Raw genomic sequence first — 17,736 nt, forward strand, 5'->3', positions numbered from 1 at the left:
AGTTCCCCACACAACTCTTTTCTTCCAGTGCCTCTAAAACAGCAGGTGTGGCGCTTTTGTTCTCAAGAGGGTTCAGAGGGGAGGTTTTGCAGAAGGTAGCGGAGCAGAAGGGGAGACTCCTGGCATATAGGATCAAGGTGGGGGGCTTGGTGTTTACTGTAGGCTCCATATACGGCCCCAATGACCGTCAGGACCAATTTCTGCACAGGGCGCTGGAAGACGTGGCATCCACTCCTGACAGGCACATTGTACTGGGGGGGGGGACTTGAATGTGGTTTTTGATGCGACTCTGGACATGTCTGTGCAGCGGCGCCACCAGTTGGGGGAGCTTTCGGGCTCGGTTCGTACCCGACTGGAGGAGCTTGTGGCATGTGGCGCCGCCTCCACCCCGCGACTCGCGCATACTCCTATTTCTCCCATGCCCACAAGTCCTACGCGAGGCTGGATCATCTTCTAGTGACGGGCCCGATGTTCGAACTGGCCTCGAATGCCGACATGGGGGTCCTCTCTCTCTCCGACCATGCACCGGTGGAGGGCACCTCCCGTCTACCTCCAGTGGCTCGTCCGAGGGGGGTCTGGCGTCTTAGGGATACGTTACTGCACAGGCGATCGACGGTGCAACAGATCCGCGCGGCCATAGCGGACTTCCAATGTGTAAACGACAACGGCGACACTACCCGCGCGACGCAATGGGCTGCCCTGAAGACTGTGCTCCGTGGCGAATTTATCGCTATCTCCTCGGCGGAGAACAAAGATCGCCAGCTCAAAAGGGACGAGCTTACTCGACAGGTGCGGGAGCTGGAACAGGTACATCACAGAACGGGCGCCCCCCGAGTCTGGAGGCAATTGAAGGCCGCCAGGAAACTCCTGTCCGCTCTTGACACAGACAGAGCGGAGTATGCGGTGCTTCGCCTGAAGCACAAGTATTACACCGGTGGGGACAGGTGCGGCCGGCTCCTGGCGCACAAGCTCAGGGTGCAACACCAACAGCACCGGGTGAAGGAGTTAGTTACCCCTACCGGGGGGTAGGTCACGGAGGACGAGCAGATCGCGGAAGTTTTCCGCAACTACTACGCTGACCTCTACGCTGGCGAGGCCCCCTCCGCGCGGGCTGAAACGGACTATCTAGACTCGGTGTCGCTCCCGTCGCTGACGCCGGATCAGGCCCAATATCTGGAGCGGGAGATCCGGATTGAGGAGGTGGTTACGGCGATCTCCCGGCTCAAGACTGGTAAGGCCCCGGGACCTGATGGATCGGACTGCTTGCGGGTCCTACCGCCCAATCTCACTTTTGAACACAGACCTGAAGGTTTTCACTAGCATTCTGGCGGCACGTCTGGCTCTTCATCTCCCGGGCATGGTCGACTCGGATCAGGCCGGCTTTGTACCAGGCAGGCAGACTGTGGACAACACGAAGAGAGTGACTCATACCCTTGAGAAGGCCTCGAGGATTCCCGGGGAACGCATGCTCCTCTCCATTGACGCGGAAAAGGCGTTTGACAGGGTGCACTGGCCTTATTTGGAGAAGGTCCTGGGCAAATTTGGGGTCGGCGAGAAGTTCCGGCACCTGATTTTCAACTGCTACCGTTTCCCATCTGCGGTAGTCCGGGTGAACGGGGGCAGCTCTCGGCACTTTCCAATAGAGCGTGGTACAAGACAGGGGTGCCCACTGTCCCCTCTGCTCTTCGCTCTCTATATGGAGCCGTTCGCTCAAAGGGTCCGCCAGAACCCCGACATCATAGGAGTCCGGATGGGAGAGTTCCATCATGCTCTCAGCCTCTATGCGGACGATGTCATACTGACACTCGACGACCCGCGGAGGTCCCTGCCTGCATGTATCGCGGAACTGGACCTCTTTGCCACGGTGGCGGGCTTCAAGGTGAACCTTGGGAAGTCTGCGGCCCTTGATATCTCGCTGACTAGCGCCACCAGAGCTGACCTGCAGAGGCTTTTCCCCTTGAGCTGGTCTGGGGACCGGATTCCGTATTTGGGGATCCTTTTGGCACCCTCACTCCCCGCGATGGTCACAGCCAATTACACAGCTTTGAGTGCAAAGATCAAGGAGGAATTGGCCCGCTGGGACAGGGGCACGTTGTCGCTGTTGGGCAGGGTGGCCGCAGTGAAGATGACCCTCCTGCCACAGGTCCTGTACCTGTTCAGGGCGCTCCCGCTACAGCCTCCCAAAGGATGGCTCGCGGAGACTCAGTCGGCCATCGCACGTTTTGTGTGGCAGGGCCGTAGGCCTAGGATCAAACGGACCATAGCTACACTGGCGCCGGAGTCTGGTGGACTTGGGATACCAGACCTGCAGAAGTATTTCCAGGCCGCCCAATTGCGCTTTTTGGTGGAGTGGAGCCGGTGGGAATCGGATAAACACTGGCTGTTTCAGGACCAGGCGGTAGCAGGCAGAACGCTACAAGAGGTGCCTTTCCTGAGAAGGGCCCATCGGCCCCCTAACCTTTATGCCTCCTTTGTGACGCGGGTCCCGCTTCGTGTGTGGGACTCTGTGGCTACCAAGCACAAACTCACTACCTTTGCCTCTCCCTTCACGCCACTGATTGGTAACCCGGACTTTGGCCCGGGTATGGAGCCTGGAGCCTATGATCACTGGCGGGCGGCCCGTTGTTTCACTTTATATCATCTATATGGCCCAGAGGGTGTCGTTCCCTTCCAGGACTTGCGTCGGGATTATGGCCTCCCCGAGACGGAACGCATGCGGTATATGCAGGCACGTCACTGGGCGCTACAGCCTCAAGTGCGCGCGACGGCAGACCGGACGATCACAGCGTATGAGCGCTGGCTAGTGACTCGCTCGTCGGACGCCAAGCTCATCTCTGACTTGTATAAGATGCTGCAACCCCCCCCTTTCACATCTACAACCCGGGTAGGGAGCGGTGGGAAGGGGAGCTTGGTCGAGTGCTGAACCATACTGAATGGGACCACATCTCCTACCGAGCGCGCCACTCCGCCTATCACACCGGGCTCACAGAGACCTTCACCAAAATCACAACCTATTGGTATCGCACTCCTGAGAAATTACATGAGATGGACCGCTCAATACCTGGGACATGCTGGCGCAACTGTGGTCAGACTGGCAACCTTACTCATATATTGTGGGACTGTCCCCTTCTGGCTCCTTACTGGGAGGAGGTCCTCAATGAGGTTGACAAATGCTTTGGAATAGAACTACCCCGTCTCCCTGCATATGTCCTACTGGGTTTGCCGAATGGATTGATGTACCCTCTAAGATCTAAAAGGGGTAGACAGACAGCGATAGCTTTGGGGTCAGCAGTACAGAACATACTCATTCACTGGCGCTCCGCCACGCTCCCCACTGTTGTCGGCTGGCTGCACAGATTGTGGCATGTCCTTGGCATGGAGAAGCTGTCCCTAGTGGTGGCGGGGGACGTAGACGCTTGTGGGCACCCTTCCATAATTTGTTATGCTCAGAATTCAAAGAAATCACTTGCCCTAGGTATCTTAGACTGTTGCGGCTGACACCGCCGCCAGACCCGCCTGTTTAATCGGCCCAAGCTGGCAACTGGTAGTGGGGGTAGACAATAGGTTGCCACAGGGGAAGAGCGAGTGGTTGACGGCACAGTACAGGGGGTGGGGGAGGGGGTTTGGGGGGTTGTTGGCTGGGTGGGAGGAGGGGCAGGGTTGTTCCCCCTTTTTCCTTTTTCCTTTTTTCCCCATTTGTTTTCACCCACAGGTGCGCGAGCTGTGAGATCCAGGCACGACTGTGCCCACCGCGTCGAAAGGACTGCCTTTATGTATCTAACGTACCATGCGCACTGATTCTGAGGGGCACCTGTGGTTCTATGTTTGTTTTGTTGTTTCCTTCCTTACCCTGCTTCAATAAAATACTTTAAACCTAAAAATAAAGGAGGGCGGGTTTTGAGGAGGCAACCTACATGTATTTTGTGGCATTTCGAGAGAATGATTCCCTGATGAAGGGTTTCCACCCGAAATGCATTGGGATTATGGAAATGCCATGTAAAATAATTTTCATTCGGGAACAGTTTCCATGAACAAAAAATTGTTCTTTTCGCTATTTTTACAATATACTTCTGGTTGCTAGAGGAAGTAATACTCTGCGAAGTCAAGAAGTTGCTTCCTTGCTATCTACCACTGGTTAGTTATTGCTGCATCTCCAGAGCTTTATTTATTTTTTACGGACATTGTACTACTCTGTGTTCACTCTTTCTGGAGGTATACTATTTTGTACAACAACGAACTGTGGGAAAAGTCTGCAGAAGATGTCTAAAAAACTTCGCTCGGGAAGACTAGTGGCGGGAAGATCTGGTGCTAAAACAGATACCAACCCCTCGCGAAATAAATCTGTAAATAATCCCCCGTTAAAGGGACAATGCCAACTCTTTGAGTTATGGGATAAATCTGTGGATAAGAAGTCTAATCCTGCTGTAAAGGAAGCTCTCCTCTTTGCGGCTCAGGAGGATCTTACACAAATGGTTACTAACTCTATGTCCCCAACCTTGCTGACCGCGCCACCGCAAGCAGCAGCTGTGGTGAGTTCCTGCCCTGTGCAACCGGAAGGGGAGGGGGAGAGTAAGCCCTGCGTTCTTGCAACAGAAGGAAAACTAGAGAATCAACCACTTATGCCTCAAGCTCTTTCTTTGAATGACAGGTTAGGTGGGGACTCCTCCCTGTTATCCATTGATCTTGAACTTTGCGGCCGCTATGTAAATGCAGCTAGCTTGGAGGCTCTAGAATCTATTAAGCCTTCTGGGGGTGCTACTCCCTCTGGGCTAATGTTATATAGTAGTACCCCTTCGTTAAACCGACAGGACATGTCTGATCTGTTAAATGTTTCCAGGAGTCCGGGTCTTAATTTTTCTGGTATCTGTCCACCAGCTGAAGCTAGTGATAAACCTATATCGGAATCTTTGATTGCTTTGGAAAAATTATTAGCCTCCATATTACTTCTCCTGGGGAAATTTGTAGGCAGCTCGGATTGTATCTTGGACTCAGTTACTCAAATACTGAAGACATTGTTACAAAAAACACCAGATACGAGCAGTGTTCCCTCCTCCAAGGCCGAATCCAGCTCTCCGAAGGGGAAAATAAACGCGCCCATAGTGAATTCTGGTATAAAGGCTGCAGCAATAGTTCATGAAATTCACACTACAGTCCTGCCTTTAACCGCAGTGCCCAATTGTGTCAAGAACTCTGTTCTTGAGATTGAGGAAGAAAACAAATCTATCTCCGGTTCCAAAGTGGTTCAAGATTTATTTCCAATCTTCATGTCGGAAAATAAAAAAGAACAATCTGAAGATAAACAAGAAGTAAAGGTAAAAAATGGAAAACACAGAAATAATAAAGGGAATAAAAGGAAACCGATCCGGAAATACAGGAAGAAAAGACAACGACGGATAATCTTCCAAAACTCTATAGTCTTGTCTGAGAATGAAGAAATAGACTCAGATCCTACTTCTATGTCCTTAAAGGTGGATAGTGAATTTTGTCCGCCAACGACTTTGGAAGATTTACCCCAAAAGGATGGTCCTGTCCCGAGTACTTCTCCATCGATAGTGACAAGGGCCTCTAACTTACATCAATTCGGATCCCTTAACCCTTTGGCCTCTTCTTTTTCTCTTGCACCAGAGGTTGGAGATCGCCCTCTTCCCTCTCTCCAGCCAAAAAATTCAAAGGCTTATGTGGACACTCTTGTGCTAGACTTTTTACCTTTATTTGATGCAGACTTACCCTTAAACAGAGCATGGCTACTTAAGTGTTTTAGCGAGATGGAAAGTCTTCACCCTGTTCAATCTAGGGACATTGAGCTAGTCTCTTTGTTAGGTGGAGACAGGGTCTCATGTATGAGGGTCAAATTCTATTCTAGAATCATTGTAAATTTGATATTACAGCAAGCTGAGAATTTCCAACGTACAGGTATTGATGTTCTCCCTATTTTTAGCTTTGGTAATACCCACCCTCCCCATGGGATGTTACTAAAAGGTGATAAACAAAATGGGGTAACTTCTCCACTTAAAGACCTGAAGATTTGGGTCTCTAAAGGGAAACGTTCGGTCTCCGAGGTAAAGCCACTTCCACTACCTCAGAACTCCTCCCTAATAGAGGATAATAATCGGAGGAATTGGCTGCACAGTGCTTTATCTACTAAGACCACAGATAACCCCAAATTGTTTCACCATCTTTAACACCCCATTGAAAATTTTTTCTTGGAACGCGGCTGGGATACATAGTAGCCCAGAGAAATTTGACCTTTTATTTTCTCTGGGAGTAAATGTGATCTGCATCCAGGAAACATGGTGTACTAATATGCTGGATGTTTTGAAGGATTTCTATGTTCTGGAAGTGCCAGCTGCTCCATCCAAGAAAGGTCACGCCAGGGGGGGAATTGCTTGTCTATTATCAAATAAACTGCAGTGGAGATTCTCCCATCATATTGACCCAAGTAACCTTTTTCAAGCTATAACAATAGCAAATTTGCCCAGTAATTTAAAAAAGTCATCTGTTGTAATTATTAATGTGTATATTCCCCCAGAAGAGCGTTTTAATCTTATATTGAAGCATGTATTTCGATATATTGGCCACCTCCGGGACAACAGTCTTGCTGGCCTCCCACAACGTCCCCGGAAAGGGAACCGATCCCGTATTAATGGAAGAAATAGTAACTCAATTCCTGACCAAGTGACTCCACTAGCTCAGAGTCCTGCAGGAACCAGGCATTTAGCTGCCAAGTCGCCCGTGGACCCGTCGGGGAGGACCCGAGACAGAGGGAGATAGGGAAGTGATCCGAAATCCCCTTGGGCAATATCATGGCCCCAGATACCAGCTGGCAGTCTGTGGCAGGCATCAGGAGAAGGTCAATATGGGAGTGAGTATGGTGGGCTGTCGATGTGTGGGTGTATCAGTCTCAGCTTTAGCTAGGGTAAAGGGAAGCCCCTTTCTGAGTAAGATAACCACCCCTCGGGAGCCCCGTGTAAAACCAGAGAGCCAGACCCTGTCATATCCGTAGCGAGCTAGGAAGTTGCATTGTGTACCCAGGAGGTGCGTCTCCTGGAGGAAGAGAATGTCCGGTGTGTGGCGGTGAGCAGCGCGGAGGATAGCCGTGCGCTTGATTCGGTTTAGGAGGTCATTGACATTCCAGGAGAGGATGTGGATAGGCCTAATGAGGGTGTAAGTCATCCAGAGGAATGGACTGCGGAGGGGCGGATGTCGACTTGGGACCGTGCCCAGCCCGAGGGGAGCACCCACCCAAACCCGGGCTCAGGAAAGGGGCTATGGGAAGTGGTGATCTGCTCGTCAACTGTGGAAACTAAAAAGGGAAACACGACTACCAATGAGAACCTCAGACAGCGGCCCGTAGGCGGCCAAAAATAACAAACTGATGGGAGATGTGATCTGCTTGTCGACTGTGGACCAATTAGGGAAACATGGCTACCAATGAGAGCTGCAACCAGCGGCCAGTAGGCGGCTAAAAATAACAAACTGTATGGAAACAACGGTCCCCCTTCCCTCCCTCGCCCCCCACCTCCCCCCACCCTACACTTCTGAAGTGGAAGCATCTGTCGCCCCAAAAAACCCCAACCACTAACTACCCCACAAAGAGGTGATTTGCTACTCTAAAACGGTTAGCAACAAACAGTCAGGAGCATGGCTGAGTTGGACCCCCCCTCCATTTATATGGATGAATGCCCACTGTAGATAGACATGGAGTGGATAACGTAAGAGTCATAGGATGGATCAGATCCGGGATTGCAATGAAAAGATAAACCCTGGCCGGGTCGTCCAGAGGAGCCAGGTAGAACCCCGTTCATGGGTACGGGAAGAAGCCCGCTAACCAGGGTCTTGAAGTGTGAAATGAAGGTACACAAACTATAGCACTAATCACACCCCTTCCTCCCCCCCCAGAGCCACGCATCACGGGGCTCCCAGACAGGTCTGAGTCCAACATGGCCCTCTGCCGGGTGACGTCTGATCTTGGGGAGCTACCCATATCGATAAGTGAAGAGGCCAGGGTGGGGGAGGAGGCCCTTTGGTTCGAGGCCTGAGTCTGGGGCGCCAGGACTGCGCCCCCAGTGAATGAAAACTCCCCGCCCCCCCGTGGTTGCCTCATCTTCTAGATCTGGTTCGGCGCCGCTGTGCCTTGGGTACTTCCTGGCCAGGTTGCGTCGTTGGTCTTCGGGCAGGGGAGGGGGCCGCACCAGATAGATGTCCATGCCGCCAAGGGGGTGTCAAAGAAAAATGTCTCTAGAGTAATCCGGGAAGACCATAATTTTGGCTTTCTGGTAGTGCAGCAGACCCAGTTCCCTGGCTGCCTCCAGAATCGAATCCCTGTCCCGGAAGTTGAAGATTTGAAGGATAATGGGACGAGCGGGAGCCCCAGGAGGGGATTTGGGGACAAGGGAGCGGTGAGCCCGCTCCACCGCAAACCAGGGGGAGAGTTTCTCCTTGGGGATCCAGGAGCGGACCCAGGCTGCAATAAAGGTGTCGGTGCAGCCTTTATCCACTCCCTCCGAAAAACCCAGGAGGCGCAGGTGGTTTCTTTGGGCCCTATTTTCGGCATTTTAGGCCCTGCGATGTAGCTCCGAGGTCTGTGTCTCTAGGCGGGCCACCTGGGATTTGAGGGCACCCACGTCGTCCACCATCGTAGAGATACGGGACTCTGCTTCCGTAATACGGGCCGTTGCATTACGGAGGTCCTGTCGAACGAAGGCCACGTCTACCCTCACCTCACCAATTTTGCTTTCCAACGAGGCTTGTGATGCGCTAATCGCCTGCAGGATGGTGGAGAGATCACCCCCGGCTGTCCCAGGCGTAGCCGTAGACCCGCCAGCTGGGTCTCGATCAGACTTGGTGAATTGGTCCATTTTAGTTTGGGTTGGGGGAATGGTGGCCTGGGTGGTGCGGTTTCTGCCCATGTCCTCGAAGAGTCAGTTGGAGGTGGTCTAAGGAGGGGGAAGGGGGGGCCCACCAGCGCCTCGGCCGCAGCCCCCGCCACCCGGTATAGTGGCTGATACCTCACCCGCTCCCCGACGTTGAAGGGAGGAGGCCGCTCTCTAGGGGAGCTCGACTCTTCACAGCAGTGGCGGCCCTCAAGGCAGCTCCGGTGGCCCCAAGACCCAAGGGCCCCCCCAACAGGCCTCAGCAGTAAGACCCCTGGCGTCCAGGGGAAGAGAAGGGGGGTGGGGGCAGGCACCCACGTGCGCCACCCGACACAGTAGCCGTTCTGCCCCCACACCGAATCACTGCACACCCCGCGGCCCACAGATAGTGGGGAGAAGCGGGCCCCCCAGGCAGCAAATCCGGGGTAAGCCAGAGAACCTGCAGGGTCCTGGAAGTCGGGCACCCTGCCTCTCCGGCGTCAGGGCAGTCAATGGAGGCGCCACACTTCACACCGGATCAAGCAGCCCATCCTCGGGGACACAGGACGGTCTCAGATCAGCCGCCCCGCTCCTCCGGCAGGTCCAACAGCACGCATCCCCCCACAAGACCCCAAGATGGCGGAGGGCGCGAACAGCTGCAGCAGACCAAAGGGGGAATGAGGGTGCCCCGGCGGGAGTCACACACAGGGCCGCAGTAGGGCTCACCGGCGGTTCCAGCAGGCAATTTAGCAGTCCCAGGCCCTGAAGGCGGTTCATCCGGCCAGGCACTGTCACAGCCCACAGTCTCACCGACCGCCCGGAAGGCGCGTCTGCACGGCCCCGGTATTTTCACCAGAAAGCTGGCGGGGGAGCGACACAAAAACGGACTCCCAGCCTCTTCACTCCCCCAGAGGAGCAACTCAGGCCACATCCGGCGCCAGGCACTCCCGCATCCAGCGAGGCAGCCGCGTCCCCAAGGCTCCCGCCGCCACTTACCACAATGACGCCCGGGGTCAGGGCCAGTAGAGCGGCAAGGCCCGGAACCGCAGTCCCGGCCTGTCTCTTCTGTGGCCACGGCGCGGGTAGCGCCGCACCCTACAACGTCCAGAGGACCGGTCAGCAGCCACTCTTAGTCGCCTCCACCTCCGGAAGACCGCAGGCGCCGCTCCGCCCCTCTGAGCGCCTCCAAGACTCCCCGGGGCCAGTCCCCTCTGATACACAGGCACCGGGGCAGGAGCTCACATCTCGCTTCCGGGCTTCAGCCCCCCCGTCAGCCACTGGCACAAACCATTGCCGCCAGGAGGGTCAAAGGTGGACAGGGCGGGGAAGGAGAAGCCGGGGCACCCGGGTCAAGCCGTCAGGCCCGGAGACCAGACTGCGAGGGGGCCGCCATCTTGAGGAAGCAAGGCCGCCCGAAGGAGAGGGCAAGCTAAGGCGGCGCGGGCACCAGGCAGTCCAAAAGGAGGTTCCGAGCGATGCAAGCGGGGTAGAGGAGTGGCCTCTGGAAACGTGGATCTTCGATGTCAGGTAAAAGCGGGCAGATGCGAGGCGGATGACGGAGGGGGTCCGGAGCACTCTTAGAGTGCGACTGCCATCTTGACCCCTCAAGCCACGCCCGAAAGGTGTTAGATTTAAATAGTGCAGCAGGTGCAGCTGCACTGGGGCCAAAAGTTGTCAGAACTTCTCTAAACACCTAATATTGCTATATTTTACAACTAAACAGGCAGTCATAAGTGTAGTTATCAAGCAAGCACTAAGGTCATGATTTCAATAGTGCAGCAGATGCAGAGGCATTGGGACCACAGCTCCAGGCACTCTACTAAACACCTAATATTGCTATATGTTATTCCTAAAGAGCAGTTACCTTGCAGACAACTGGGTCATGATTTCAATGCTGCAGCAGGTGCAGTATTAAAGGGCCCAAAAGCTCCAGGGACTCCACTAAACCCAGAATATTGCTAAATTGTACCACTAAACAATACAGTCACAAGTGCATTTACCTAGCAGGCAATAGGGTCATGATTTGAATGGTGCAGCAGGTGTAGTAGCAACGGGCTCAAATGTTGTCAGAACTCCTCTAAACAGCTAACATTGCTATATTTTACTACTATAAGGCAGACACAAGTGCAGTTATCTTGCAGTTAAAAGGGGTTTGATTTGAATGGTGCAGCAGGTGCAGTAACACCGGAACCAACAGCTCTAAGAAACCCACTAAACGCAGAATATTGCTAAATTTTACTAAACAAGTTAGTCACAAGTGCAGTTATCTAGCAGGCACCAGGGCCATGATTTCAAGATGCTGTAGGTGCAGTGGCACCTGGGCGAAATGTTGTCAGAACTCCTAGAAACACCAAATTATGCTATATTTAACTGATAAATAAGCAGTCAATAGTGCTGTTACCTTGCAGTCACTAGGGTCATGATTTCAATGGTCCAGCAGTTACAGTGACATCGGGGCCCAAAGCTCTAGGAACATCTCTAAACACCAAATATTGCAATATTTTACTATTAAACAGGCAGTCACAAATGCAGTTATCTTGCAGGCACTAGGAGCATGATTAGAATGGTGCTGCAGGTGTAGTGGGACCGGCCCAAAAGTTGTCAGAACCCCTCTCAACATATAATATTGCTATTGCATCAATTCAATCAATTATTCCCCTCTTTAATTTTTCAAAATGTTGCTATTACTTACTCGCAGTAAACAGCCATTACTACGCGACTGTTTTTTCGCATACTTTTACAACGCATTTGTTACTACGCATGCGCTGTATTAATGCGTAGACTTTTCTACGCATGTTATTACTTCGCATGCGCTGTTACTACACATGCGTTGTATTTGACATTGGGTTGAGGCGCTGGTCAGGACCCGGGCGCAAAATGGCGAGAGGCGCTGGTGAGGACCCGGGCGCAAGATGGTGAGAGGCGCTGGTGAGGACCCGGGCGCAAGATGGCGAGAGGCGCTTGTGAGGAACGGGCGCAAGATGGCGGGGAGATGGCTGCTCCCGGATTTTGAGGCAGGAATGGGTGATTGCAGCGATGACTGGCGAGGAGGCAGCGATGATGGCAGTGAGGAGTGGAGAACAGCAGCTGAGGACAAGGGAAGTGCACTGAGAAGAGAGAGGTAAGAGGGGCTACGATTTGTCTTTGGGGAGTAGTGTAGGTCGTGCAGCGTAGTGTTTGTGTGTAGGGACAGGAGTGGGGAAGGGTCGTGCAGGGGGTAGTGTTTTAGGGTTTAGGGTAGTGCTGTAGTGTATGTGTAGTGTAGGGGGTAGTGTTCTAGGGTTTAGGGTAGTGTTGTAGTGCAGGGGGTAGTGTTTTAGGGTTTAGGGTTGTGATGTGCTGTATGTGTAGTGTAGGGGGTAGTGTTTTAGGGTTTAGGGTAGTGTTGTAGTGCATGTGTGGGGTAGTGGTTTAGGGTAGTGTTGTAGTGTATGTGTAGTGTAGTGTAGTGTTTTAGGGTAGTGTTGTAGTGTATGCGTATGTAGGGTAGTGTTTTAGGGTAGTGTCGTAGTGTATGTGTAGTGTAGGGTAGTGTTTTAGGGTAGTGTTGTCGTGTATGTGTAGTGTAGGGTAGTGTTTTAGGGTTTAGGGTAGTGTTGTAGTGTATGTGTAGTGTAGGGGGTAGTGGTTTAGGGTAGTGTTGTAGTGTATGGGTAGTGTAAAGGGTAGTATAGGGGGTAGTGTTCTAGGGTTTAGGGTAGTGTTGTAGTGTAGGGGATAGTGTTTTAGGGTAGCGCTGTGTTGTATGTGTAGTGTAGGGGGTAGTGTTTTAGGGTTTAGGGTAGTGTTGTGTATGTGTAGTGTAGGGGTAGTGGTCTAGGGTAGTGTTGTAGTGTATGTGTAGTGTAGTGTTTTAGGGTAGTGTTGTAGTGTATGTGTATGTAGGGTAGTGTTTTAGGGTAGTGTTGTAGTGTATGTGTAGGGTAGTGTTTTAGGGTTTAGGGTAGTGTTGTAGTGTATGTGTAGTGTAGGGTAGTGTTTTAGGGTAGTGTTGTAGTGTATGTGTAGTGTAGGGGTAGTGTTGTAGGGTAGTGTTGTAGTGTATGTGTAGTGTAGGGTAGTGTTTTAGGGTTTAGGGTAGTGTTGTAGTTTATGTGTAGGGTAGTGTTGTAGTGTATGTGTCGGGTAGTGTTGTAGTGTATGTGTAGTGTAGGATAGTGTAGGATAGTGTTTTAGGGTAGCGTTGTAGTGTATGTGTAGTGAAGGGTAGTGTTTTAGGGTTTAGAGTAGTGTTATAGTGTATGTGTAGTGTAGGCTAGTGTTTTAGGGTAGTGTTGTAGTGTATGTGTAGTGTAGGGGGTAGTGTTTTAGGGTAGTCTTGTAGTGTATGTGTAGTGTAGGGTAGTGTTTTAGGGTTAAGGGTAGTGTTGTAGTGTATGTGTAGTGTAGGGGGTAGTGTTTTAGGGTTTAGGGTAGTGTTGTAGTGTATGTGTAGTGTAGTGTTTTAGGGTTTAGGGTAGTGTTGTAGTTTATGTGTAGTGTAGGGTAGTGCTGTAGTGTATGTGTAGTGTAGGGTAGTGTTATAGTGTATGTGTAGTGTAGGGTAGTGTTTTAGGGTAGTGTTGTAGTGTATGTGTAGTGTAGGGTAGTGTTGTAGTGTATGTGTAGTGTAGGCTAGTGTTTAGGGTAGTGTTGTAGTGTATGTGTAGTGTAGGGGGTAGTGTTTTAGGGATTAGGGTAGTGTTGTAGTTATGTGTAGTGTAGGTTAGTGTTTTAGGGTTAAGGGTAGTGTTGTAGTGTATGTGTAGTGTAGGGGTAGTATTTTAGGGTTTTGGGAAGTGTAGGGGCGTGGAGGGTAGTCTTGGCGTGTAGGGTAAAAAAAGAAAAAAGAATCTGTATGCGTAGTAAAAACCTGCGAAGTAATGTACTGCTAAGTAATGCCACTTTAATGGTTTTCTATGATTTTGCAAAGTAATGGCATGCGTTTTAAAATACTAATTAAAGAAATTTGCTAAGTAAAAACTTCGTAGAAAAGGCATGTGAGGTAACATCATACATCCCTTACTCACACGATTCCACTAGTAACAGCACAATATAATGCCTTTTTTAGCAAAAACAAAAAACAGCTTATTATTAATCACATAAGCAAAACCTAATGCATTTACCAATGCTTTTTAGGTTTCGCCTAGCGTTACTGCGCAAGCAGTTCGTGCAGGCGAAATCTAATGTTTACAATATGGGATATAGGAACGTCCCCCGACTCCCATTGGCTAGCTCCATAAATGGAGGCTAGCCATTGGAAGCCGGATCTGTCCGTCAAGGCCGGACCAGATTTGTGGGCGTTCCCGAGATTTCTCCCCTCTCCGCCTCTGCGATGTCGTCATTGCGGCGGTGGGCGTTTCCTTTTTTTTTTTTTCGCCATGTTTTTCTCATTTGGAATTGGCTTTTGCAGGAGTCGGATGGAGCGCCAGAGGAAGTCCAGGTGAGTGCGGCCGCTGGAAAGACGGAGGAGCTGCTTTGTTGTAGAGGCCGCAGAACACAAGAGAGGGACAGGCTGCGGCATCCAGCGGCGGGGGTGCAGGCACCAGCGGCCCGGTAAGCGGTCGAGGGGACCTGGGAGGCGGCAGTCTACCTCACAAGGCCTTCCAGCTTTCTCGCAACTCGCGAGAGTATTCGGCAAAGGGAGGCGGCCTGCAAGTGGGCCACAGGATCAAATCTCTGGCTACCTCGCCTATCTACGGTCGGGCTTTCCTTCAGATGTGCCGACATCGGTCATAGATCGCCTTATGTGAGGTCAGAATCCTCATCGGATAACAAAAGCTGTGGGGCGAAGGGTGTATGCAAGCTTCGCTGAGGAGATCTCTGAGCCGGTTGTGTGACAGGGCTGCCGAGGTGCGCTTTGCTGAGGCACACTTTGCTGATATTACCTCAGCTGGTTCCTTTCGTTTTTGGTGTGTGTTTATTTATTAGTTTTGGGATCAGTTTCTATTTTGTGCACGATTAATTGGTGAAGAGAATGTTGCCTCTTATTAACATTTACGTGCTTTATGAATGCAAGCACATATGTCTCAACTTCCTGTTATCATAGATACAGCTTCCACGAACAGATCTTTCAAGGCCAAATCGGTTAGAAATGTATGTGTAAACAATGTTGTGAAGTAAAAACTCTGTCCTTTAATGGCGCTATTGAAGATGAAATGTAAAACAAAATTCCCCCTTTCTGAGGGTCCATGGTTTCTATTGGAAAGCTGCCTGCGTATTTAAGCTCTATTCTGTAATCGGAGAGATCCAAGATTGAAAACCAAGTGTGGAGACCACAAGGTCAGAAGAACACCTCTATTGGCCCACTGGCCGCTTCTCTGGCTCCATTTCTTACTCTGAATACATAGTATCTTCTACACGTATTTTTAAACCCACCTAGAGGCTCCCTGTTCTCAGGGGCACCATTCTTCCTCTGACATCTTTCTCATTTTCCAAGGTTTCAGTGCGCTCACCTCATTGCGATCACACCCACATATTACATTTATTAGGTTGAATTCAAACCTGGATTCATGTGAGGGTCAGTTCAACGACATAGCTGGTATGGTATGAATTTGTGGGGCATTTGCTAAATCAGAATCAGCTGTGAAAAAAGGGGAGTATGACTCTGTGGAGCCCTAAAGGTGACTGACGCCTGGCTATTTGACCAGATCTACCTGGTTTTCTGCACAGACTGTATAAAGCTGTTGGGTCCAATGGGACTTCACATTTTAAAACAAGTGTACTGTTGTACATTACAAATTTAATATTCAAGGCTTTAGAGGCAAACTAAACAGTGACGTACTTGACACTTTCTTTTGCACCTAACCAAATGTGTTGCTTAAAACCTTTTTTACGATTTATCGCTTTTTGTTAAACCCAAAGGAAAGTAAGTTGCGTACTGCTCGAGATAGGACTTTCTAGTAAGGCTCATGCAAATACTCAGTGATTATGTTTTTGTTTGTGTCACGCCAAGAAGCCTTGCAGTGGTTGCAGTCAATAAATATATTACATATATATATTTAAGAATTCAGGTAGAAGTGTTGTCTGACACTGTTCGGAAAAAACATAAGAAGGAAACAGAGGGGTCAATCAACTGGGGGCCTGAGAACAGATAACATATTATAAGAGTGACTGCAGAGTGCTAGGGAGTGCAGGGTGACTGCAGAGTGCTAGAGAGTGCTAGGGAGTGCAGAGTGACTGCAGAGTGCTAGAGAGTGCTAGGGACTGCAGAGTGACTGCAGAGTGCTAGGGAGTACTAGGGAGTGCAGAGTGACTGCAGAGTGCTAGGGAGTGCAGAGTGACTGCAGAGTGCTAGGGAGTGCAGAGTGACTGCAGAGTGCTAGGGAGTGCAGAGTGACTGCAGAGTGCTAGGGAGTGCAGAGTGACTGCAGAGTGCTAGGGAGTGCAGAGTGACTGCAGAGTGCTAGGGAGTGCTAGGGAGTGCAGAGTGACTGCAGAGTGCTAGGGAGTGCAGAGCGACTAGGGAGTGCTAGGGTGTGCAGAGTGACTAGGGAGTGCAGAGTGACTAGGGAGTGCTATGGAGTGTTAGGGACTGCAGAGTGACTGCAGAGATTAAGCTAATGGCAATGTAAATGACAATGCCATTTATTTATCTGTTTTCAAAACCAACACATAAATACAAATTTAGTCATTTACAATGCCAATAACTAACTTTTCCAAAGGCGAAACCATTGCAATGTAAATGCTTGTTTACTTTGCTGTGAATACCCCAAATTTAAAGAACAGAACACAGAATGGATTGTTTTTAAATATATGCACATATCTCATATAATTGCATTTGAAGCCCTGATGTCAGTATACTTGAATTTCCTGCAACAGAACAGAATATCAAAAACACAGTCATACCACTTTGTTTGAAACTATACGTACTTTGTTCAGCTTTCAATGGTGCAATCTGCCCAGAGATGGCAATGTGAAAATCATGTATTGGCTCTTCAGAGAGAATTGATTCTTTGCTTTCCTCCTTGATGCTACATAACGGTATCTCCTGAAGGCAAGGCAACTGAGATGGCTGCAACAAAGAAAGAAAACAGTGAGCTAAATTTGCAGAATATTTATTTTACATATTTTACATTATGTTTAGAGTACAATAAACACACATTCAGAGTGCAAAACATCATACCAGTAATTATTATTTGTTAAGCTTTAGGTTGAAACCGAAGATTACTTACCGGTAATTGTTAATTGTGTATCTACACAGCATTGACCAGTAATGAGGCACCAGCGGAATTCAGTGCACTGAGGGCATGTCATGGGAGGGTATATGTCATGCGAGTATGGGATTATGCAACTAATGAAACCTCAGTGGTTACTGCCCATCAATGTGTTCATTTGGAATCTTGTCTCCACGTCAAACCCAAACTTAACTATAACTAAAGTCACATACCACATCACACTTGGCATCTCTACTTTAAATATAACAATGAAGTACTACTGTCAACAAGAAGTCCATCACAACAGAAAGAATAAAGTTTGCTTCAGTTACATTTTCTGCCAATACAAATTTAAATGCATTTCAATTAAGTGCTACTGCTCTCCTTTGATAATTTTAACAATGGGTAACTTCCTTGTTAGATTATGCTAGCTGATGCTCTTTAATGTCACGTATTAGTTAGCATTCGCTACGCCATTTTCTTTTACAAGTGCCATTTTCTTTGCTGTTCGAAACTAATCCGGTTTGATTCTGAGAAATGCTCCTTGCTAAGTTTTGTTTCTAAAATGAAGAATTGTCTGTGCCAGTGCAAAGCTTTCCCTTGGTAAAGGCCCTCTCCCACTTGTCTGGCAGTTTGATTGCAGGCCAGGGTGAAACAGCCTTGAAAGTGTTCGGAGTTGTGAAAAATACGAGATTAGAAGCCTTTTTTTTTTTTGCCTTTACGCTGTTCGCCCACATCTGTTAAGAAAA

The 17,736-nt window shown here is 49.9% G+C and overlaps 1 protein-coding gene across 2 annotated transcripts in view; it reads right to left on the reverse strand.

Moving 5' to 3' along the window:
- The window catches only part of BRDT (bromodomain testis associated), a 2,469,968-nt gene that overhangs the window by 704,343 nt on the left and 1,747,889 nt on the right, over nucleotides 1-17,736 (reverse strand). For both annotated transcript variants that reach the window (XM_086953938.1, XM_086953937.1), the window contains one exon: nucleotides 16,704-16,845. In XM_086953938.1, coding sequence (XP_086810064.1) covers nucleotides 16,704-16,845 — 142 coding nt within the window. The remainder of the gene's footprint in view (nucleotides 1-16,703; nucleotides 16,846-17,736) is intronic.

The sequence above is a fragment of the Lissotriton vulgaris genome, chromosome 1_1 (genome assembly GCF_964263255.1).
Source record: "Lissotriton vulgaris chromosome 1_1, aLisVul1.2, whole genome shotgun sequence".
Lineage (NCBI taxonomy): Eukaryota > Metazoa > Chordata > Amphibia > Caudata > Salamandridae > Lissotriton > Lissotriton vulgaris.